General features: G+C 38.3%; 1 protein-coding gene across 1 annotated transcript in view; it reads left to right on the top strand.

Annotated features, from left to right (window-relative positions):
* The first annotated feature begins 385 nt into the window (after positions 1 to 385).
* Positions 386 to 8,613, top strand: part of LOC309692594 (phosphatidylinositol 4,5-bisphosphate 3-kinase catalytic subunit alpha isoform-like) — a 26,726-nt gene continuing 18,498 nt past the window's right edge. Inside the window, exons 1-8 of the mRNA XM_082511243.1 lie at positions 386 to 783; positions 1,185 to 1,259; positions 5,909 to 6,015; positions 6,242 to 6,410; positions 6,697 to 6,823; positions 7,166 to 7,375; positions 7,770 to 7,864; positions 7,961 to 8,116. Coding sequence (XP_082367369.1) covers positions 5,960 to 6,015; positions 6,242 to 6,410; positions 6,697 to 6,823; positions 7,166 to 7,375; positions 7,770 to 7,864; positions 7,961 to 8,116 — 813 coding nt within the window. The 5' untranslated portion in view covers positions 386 to 783; positions 1,185 to 1,259; positions 5,909 to 5,959. The remainder of the gene's footprint in view (positions 784 to 1,184; positions 1,260 to 5,908; positions 6,016 to 6,241; positions 6,411 to 6,696; positions 6,824 to 7,165; positions 7,376 to 7,769; positions 7,865 to 7,960; positions 8,117 to 8,613) is intronic.

Genomic DNA, 8,613 nt, shown 5'->3' with positions numbered 1-8,613 from the left:
ACACACACACACACACATATATATATATATATATATATATATATATATATATATATATATATATATATATATATATATATATATATAGTTTTGTTTTTAGATTTTTTCTTCTAGCTATTTTTTTTCTAGCTATTTTTCAGTGCTCTGACTTCCGCTCCCTGTAGATGAAAATTAAGCCTATGGTCCACTTTGTAAAAACAAAACAAAAAAGTGTGAGGCACACCCACAAACACATTTTTGTAACTCACTGCGACAATGTAGTGCGATTCTCTAATAGGATCTGTTTTGCTGTTTGAAATGTAAGTGAGTCACACGCCTCATACCACAAATATATGACACCGATAAATCCCACGCAGTTTCACTCTCGGTGCGTGTTTGTGTGTGTGCGTGTTTGTGTGTGTTTCATGGGAAGGGAGGAGGGCCCTAGACAGACAGCGTGGCTGCATTGTCGCAGCAGCAAGACAACTTGTCCAGTCGACCAGCAGTTTAGCTGGTCATAACATCCTCAGGTTGAGTCCCCGTGACCGGACAGGCAGGTCTGTCTTTACTTACTGTGTGGCTTATAATTCAAAACAAAAGCGAGCTGATTGTCAGTGCGGGGCTGCTGTCACGGATAGCTGGCGCAGAAGCTGACAGACGGATAACAGCCTGCTTTGACCGGCGCCGGGAGCCACCGTTGGGAACCGGAGGGGTTGGCTAGCAGGAAAGCTGGCTAACTGGCATTAGCCGGGGGAAGCCTTTTAGCGCACGAACACGTCGCCGTGTTGACGCCAAGCCATATGGGTAGGTTCTTCCATTAAATTAGCTATATCTGCACCCCTCATTAGACACACGACCCGTTCTTTATGTTGGGAATATATTTTTCCCCAACACGGTTCACTATTAGCTATTAGCTAACGTTAGAAGAAGGGGGCTAACATTAACAATTTCCAGTCTGGCGTACATTAGTCGAATGATAATGTTTGTAGTTCCCCAGAGGCGGAATGGTTATAAACGCTGTTGTCGAGACTGTGTAATTGTTTTATCTATAGCGTGAAACGTTGTAAAGTAGTTGTCATCTCTGAGCTGTCATTCCCAAACACAGTGTTAGCTAACCTGCTGCTAGGCAGTGTGAATCACTCGAATTGCTGCTGATGCAGGCTGTGTTGTTGTTTGTGTTATGATTTTCTCCTCAAACATTTCAGTGACAACGTGAAGATGGATTGAAACATGAAGGGTGGAACTGCCCCATCGTCCAAATAGGAGGGCGTTTTTCTAAGGTATGTTTCACATTCATCTCCCGGTGTCTGAGTCTTCTGTTCACTGTCCAGCAAAGACGCTTTATATGTAATATAGTCATGTCTCCGGTAACTGATAGTTGAATCGGTAAAGCTCACTCTGTAGACTGAGGAAACTAGATGTCAATCACTGTTTGCCCATAGCTTCCTTTGTTTTGCAGTGTGGTGCAACTGGCCAAACCTAGTGTTAACCACAGGGCTATTGAGCTGATTGTTGTAAAGACCGAGCATATGTTTGATCTTGCCAGCCTGCTGTGGCTAGCCCACACATCTATTGTATAGTTGTGACAGTATTCAAAGCAAGCTTGTGTCTAGGCCAGTGTTTCCCCTTGCCCCACATCCTGTGTTGTGAAGAAGCTTCCTCTTTTGTCCTGAAGTGCTTAGCTGCATCCTGATCAGGGTTACACATCGCAGAACTGCTCAATGGGTGGGTTGTTCTTACTGAGGGTTTTCTATTTTAGCTTGTTTTTGTACATATTCATGGTGCAGTTCTTTGTAAACAGAGTTTGCCGTTTTCCTTTCTTGTAACTAGCAGGCATTTTTTTCTCTCTGTCACAAACCTTAAGTTGGGCAGAGAACTTAGAGCAGCTGTAGCATTACTCCATTCAGGGGGTTTCCCCTGTTTCAACTCTTGCTCCTCTTATTTTATAACTTTGATCATTTTGTCCCTTGAATAAACTAGGGCAAAAGGCGACTGGGTGTTTGCTGTTAGGGCTTCAAGTGTGAAATTGCCTGCCTGTGGAACTCCAGCTTGCTTCATCAGCATAGTGTTGTTATAAATTTACTTGTATGTTTTCAGTTTTTAAGTTAGTCTTAATTTGTTCTTAGTAATTTAATCACACTGGAATTTATTTATTATACTGCATTTGGGACATGCATGGCTCTATTTTAAATTGATATCAAAATTATCTTGTCTTCCTCCACTCACCAGTCATGGTAGATGCCTACCCCTTTCTTAGCCTGGTTTTTCTGGAGGTTTCTTCCTGTTATAAGGAAGTTTTTCCTTCAACCATTGCCAATTGTCAATGTATTATTGTAGGATTCTTTATCTTACAAGACCCTGCTGTTTGAATTGAATTGAATTTATTCATAGAATTTGGATTTTTTTATTTTATTTTATTGTGTGACTTATATGTTTTGTTTTGTTTTTTTACAGCAGTGCTGGTTTGCAATAGGTGCAAAAACATTAACCTGTCATTTAGCTCTCCAAATTTCCAATTGGTATTATACATTGAAAAGACAAGGGGTAGTGGGTGAATGTGGTGATAAAGACCTCCACAATTAAACTCTACCTGCATATTATGGATATTTCCTGTGGTGTCCTCCCAACAAGTCAGACCCTCAGTACATTTCCAAAGTTGGGCACCAAAAGGCATCTTGCCAGATGCCTCACTCACTCACTCACTCACTCACTCACTCACTCACTCACTCACTCACTCACTCACACCATGTGATCTAGACCCCAAGAGAAATGCTGCAGGCCCAGGCGCCTATTGTGTAGGGCAGTGGGATGTAATGGCAACATTGGTATTGTAAAATTAAATCAAAGTATTGCCTGATAACTCCAGTCTGATGCTCTTTGTAGCTATCACAGGCTCTATTAGTGTTTAGTGCCATCACATTCCTTAACTAACTGTTCTTTTAGAATAAAATGAGCAGTAACAGCTCCTACCTGCTTGACCAATATATTATTTTTTTTCTCAGTGAAAAAAGTTACTCTTACAACTTTTTCTAAACACTAACTAACTTAACGTTTTACTAAAAAATTTTCAAAAAGTATAATTTTTTTCCATGTAGATAGGTTTTTTGTTTTTTTTTTGTTTGTTTTTTTTCCTCTCTTCTTCTACTTTCTTTCCTGGCTCAGAGTGGGTCTGTCTATGCCTGATGTAGTATTTGTGTTGGCTGACATAAGTAGTACTTGTCTACAGTTCACAATGGGTCTCATTCACTAATATGTGCATGGAAATGTTCTTACCCTGCACAAAAAATTAGGTGCATGCAAAATCACCATCAGATTCATGACACGTGTGCACCGCCAGTTTTGTTCTTACAACTTTGTTTGTGTTAGTGAATCAGATTCATTCCAAATCCACAGGCTTACGCTGCTGCCTGCAATTTGCATACTATCTACATGCTGCTGTGTTTCTCTGTTTATAAAGAAATACGTTTACATTTAAGTGAAGTGGAGAGCAGTGGCAGGGGCAGTGTTGTGCAGTAATAGAGAAACCAAGAAAGGAGATGAAAACTCCCTGTGGCTCGGGTAAATTAAGATAAGTTTGGACATCAGTGTTGATATTAAAAAAAATAATAAAATAAACTTAAAAAAAATAAGAAACTGATGTAGGACATGAGTAGCTGATCTGTTGGCCCAAAATGCAAATCTCACTGCAATGCTTAAAATATAAAATCCAGATTTTCCAGTGTCTGTGGGATGGTAAGAAGAAATTAGACTGTTAGTGGTGACACTCAGCAAATATAGTAATTTAAAATGAATTGTTTGTAATTCTTAATTCTGAATTTTTTGCAAAAGTGTGTAAATAATTCTGTTATTATTATTATTAAGATGAGTTTTTACTTGTTCTAAGACAGCAGATCTTCATAATTTGTGCAAAGTCTGACGCAGTTCTATGTTTTTTATTCTTTATGAATGAATTCAGGTATGAAAATATAGATGAATCTACATGGATCAATTTGCATGAAACATTTATGCAGACAGTTTAGAATTAAAATTTCAACAGCATCCAACTTGTATCTGCCGAGGCAAGGAAGAGCCTTTGCATAGAGGAGTCTCAAACACTGTTCTTTTTTCCACCTTCTTTTAATTTGCTTTTGGAAAGACAAAGATGTCAAACTGTGTTTTGGTAGCTTTAACTGAATCTGAATGAATAGGTCAGCACTGGGTCACCTGGCTTTCCTTAGCCATTGACTGAAGAAAACGAAGAGTTTTAAGCACAGATTGACCATTCAAACCTTAAGCTGACCATGGCGAATGTGTGTCTGAGTGGCTTGGGTACAGTTACTATGCGGTCATCAGATTTCCAATCTTATAGTAAGTATTGATGTGGATGTGTTGAAATGCAGGGTGTAGGCATCTTGTTACAGGGTGCTACAATTTGATAATTTGTGAAAGTGGGATAGAAGACAGGCATTGTTATTTTTAGGGTTGTGGAGAAAGTCTTTGGCTGGATTTGATCTCTGCCTTAGAGAATCAAATAGACGCTCAACCCTCCTGGATTCCCAAAAGGATATGGTTGACTTTTGCCTAAAATATTTCAAGTGTGCTCTGAATTTGGAATGTTTTCACAGATTAAACATGCTCTCACACAGCAGTTTCTCATGGTTCTACATGTTTTAGAGGGTTAATTCAAATCTGAATAACTTTGTTAGAACAGGATAGTCAAACAAGAACTTAAAAAAACGAACTTATCAAGAAGGTTATATACCTTTTAAATACAATATAAATAACTTTTTGTCAATGAAGTCTGATGGCTTTGAAGAAGCTGTTATATTGTAACAGATATCACAAAGGACTGGTAAGGTTATTGTTGCTGATCCCTTCCATAGTAGTACATTACTTGGTGTCTGTGCTTGTAGTTCTGTCTATTACGTACCCTTTATTGTCTTAATATACTGACTATAGGGATATCTCATATACCTCCACTTCAAAACATATCTAATCTACTAATGGTTTCAGGATAGCAAATGGTAACCCAGGCAGAAGTTTGACTTGCTAACAAATGGACTGGAAATTTTACAAGGTGATGCTCTAAATATAGGAGAGTGCAAGACTAGAACAGTGATCAGGAAATGTGACTGAATCCAAACAAAGGTTGTCTTCATGACATTGCTAAACCAAACAGACAGTAATTGAGTAAAAATGTATTTTCTTGTGAGGGCAGGGTGGAAAACCAATGTGACAGGAATGTTACTCCAAATTAGCTTCATGTATAACAACAGATGTTTAAAGCTGAATAATTTAATATTTTAGATTACTCTTGCTTTGGGTAAAGGCTATATAGAAATTAATTTTTGATAATATGCTTTATGGGTCTTTGTGATCAACTAGTAAGCATTTGTCTATAGTAATGTTATCTGTAAGGTAAATCTCTTTTTAAAAAAACAAACAAACAGTTATGCCGGTAATATACTCTCGACTGACAAACTCTTCCAGTTTTTGCACATGCTGTGTGTGCTGCGCTCACAGAACTAGTTTCAGCCCTGCTTTAATGTGGTTGATCGAACATGTTTGTTCTCTTTAACTCACTGAGCACAGCTGAGCCTAAACCACAGTGACTTGGAAGTAAAGCAGATTGAGCAAGCGGTGCTGGCAACCATTCAAGCAGATGTAGCTCCTGTTGGGCCATAACTCATCAAATTTCATGCATTAAGGTGCTTAATGGAGTGTTTAAAGTCACAATGAACGTGCAATGGGTTACCTTGTGTATGTTGCTCATACGCATTCGAACAAGATTTGCCAGTTGGTCATGTTTTTGACTTGATATATTTCATGAACAAATGCATCATATAAACTGTATTGAAGCACTCTAGTTGTTTTGATTGGTGTCACCATTGCAACTTGAGCTTAACAGAATTTCCTGTTATTTGCACTAATGAGTGTTGCTCTTTTTCAGGTTGCACTCTGCAGCTTATCTGTGTAACTGAGCTGGGAGACAGAGAGAAAGATGCCTCCCAGGCCATCCTCAGGGGAGCTATGGGGCATCCACCTGATGCCCCCCAGGTATGACATGCTGGATTGTTCTGTGAAAAGAAATGAAGTTGCTATCACTGTTGTGCACAGAAGGACTTTATTAGCTCTTTAATTTCCTTTACTGGAAATAAAAAATTAATTGTATGTGTTTGTTTTGTAAATGCCATATCCAATTCCCAAAGAAAGCGTAAGTTGCGCAAAGTAAATCGTAATGCTGAACATGAACATTTTGTAATGATGATGGGCTCTTCTGCAGGATTCTGGTGGACTGCCTTCTGCCCAATGGGATGATTCTGACCCTGGAGTGTCTCCGTGAGGCCACGCTCATCACCATCAAACATGAGCTGTTTAAGGAGGCCCGAAAATATCCTCTCCATCACCTCTTACAGGAAGAGACATCCTACATCTTCGTCAGCGTTACACAGGTGAGAACTCTCACTCAGTTGAATATCTAAACTCTCTAAATCTGTGTTCCAGTTTTGTGAAAATTACAGGGGTAACCCACTTTGTTTTAATTGGATGGTTTTACAAAAAAATAAACATTCATCTTTATTCAAGACCTTTAAACACATTTGTGCTTTTCTGAACCATCCATTTTACACCTATAGAGAGACTGCTGGCTACCACAACAGTTCATTGTTAGCTTTCATGAAAAACAATAAACGAAAATGGAATATAGAACGCAACCTCTTGTTTTTTCCGTTCCTACAGGAAGCAGAGCGGGAGGAGTTCTATGATGAAACCCGGAGGCTGTGCGACCTCCGACTCTTTCAGCCTTTCCTCAAGGTCATTGAACCAGTTGGCAACAGAGAGGAAAAGATCCTCAACAGAGAGATTGGTGAGAGTTTCATTTTATTTGTTAAGTAGTGGTTGTGCTCCAACATTGTTATTAAAAATAAATAAATAAATGATAAGTCAATTATATTATAATATAATATATCATATCATACAATATCTTTATATGTGTCTGTTAAGTTAAAAGAAATCTAAGTGTAGCAAAACAGTCAATTTTAAGTGAGTATTTTTTTTCCCGTTTATTACTGATTGTTGATAAACCAAAAAGAGTGTGAAGATGCAACAATCTGTGAATTACTCAGAATTTTGTTAGGAGGCAAGCTAAAAAGATTGTCTGATGACTTTACTAAAACTTTTAAGCCATTTCTTGTTTCTGTTCTGTTAGGTTTCGCGATTGGTATGCCTGTGTGTGAGTTTGACCTTGTGAAGGACTCTGAGGTTCAGGACTTCAGGAGAAACATCCTGAATGTTTGTAAAGACTCTGTGGAGCTGAGAGATGCCAGTGGGCCCCACAGCAGAGCGCTGTACGTTTACCCACCTAATGTAGAGTCAACACAGGAACTTCCCAAACACATCTATAGCAAACTGGACAAAGGTAGGCAAGAACTTTTGTCAATGATCCATATTTTTTTCTTTTATTTTCTCTAGGGAAAAACATTTTGAAAATGCAGGGCTCATATGTGTGTGTGGTTTTTTTGTTTTGTTTTGTTTTTTACGAACATTATATATAAAGAAAACTTTTACATGTGAAATACAAAAAAACAGGAATCTAGTGGGCATTTAAATTTTCTTCATGGTTAATGTAAACTATCCGGTCTAATGATTTATCTATAGCAGTTATTAGGTTTATGTAAGTGGTGTAATGCTATTATATTAGTCATAGTACTCAAATGAATATCCTAACCCTTACGATAGTTAATTTTGTTTTGTTTTTTTGTCAGTGCAATGGAAAAGTGTTTTGATCTATTTTTGTGTCTCTTTTTTGGTAGGTCAAATTATTGTTGTAATATGGGTGATTGTTTCTCCAAATAATGACAAGCAAAAGTACACACTGAAGATCAACCACGACTGTGTGCCTGAACAGGTAAGATACCTGAGCAGTGTGAATACCAGCCATACAACAGTCCAGTAATAAATAATACTCACCACCTTTAATATCTGCATGTATGGTGCTCTGCAGGTGATTGCAGAGGCCATTCGTAAGAAGACACGAAGCATGCTGCTGTCCCCAGAGCAGCTAAAGATGTGTGTTCAGGAATATCAGGGTAAATACATCCTCAAAGTCTGCGGCTGTGACGAGTACCTGCTGGAAAAGTACCCCATCAGCCAGTACAAGGTAAAAAGGCATACTGCACAGATAAATTTGACACAACAGCTGTGCACACAAACAGCCATGCAATTACATAATCATGAACAGCTGGACTTTCCGATATGTCCAATATTTTTTTTATCTTAACTCACTGTTTGCTGTGTCTCTCGTAGCTATGTCCAAAAAATAGAGTTTATTGAGCAGTTTCTGATGCAAAAACTGCACTTCTGTTTTTTTTTTTCCTACCCAAATCCTCATTCAGCAAACTTCTATGGGGGAAAAATCCTGGCTGATTGCAGCCACACACACCTACAGGGAGTGCAGAATTATTAGGCAAGTTGTATTTTTGAGGAATAATGTTATTATTGAACAACAACCATGTTCTCAATGAACCCAAAAAACTCATTAATATCAAAGCTGAATGTTTTTGGAAGTAGTTTTTAGTTTGTTGTTAGTTTTAGCTATTTTAGGGGGATATCTGTGTGTGCAGGTGACTATTACTGTGCATAATTATTAGGCAACTT

Source organism: Aulonocara stuartgranti, assembly GCF_965226115.1.
Source record: "Aulonocara stuartgranti genome assembly, chromosome: 17".
In the NCBI taxonomy this organism is placed as follows: Eukaryota; Metazoa; Chordata; class Actinopteri; order Cichliformes; family Cichlidae; genus Aulonocara; species Aulonocara stuartgranti.
The sequence above is the reverse complement of the archived record's forward strand: the minus strand, read 5'-3'. Positions and strand labels throughout refer to the sequence as shown.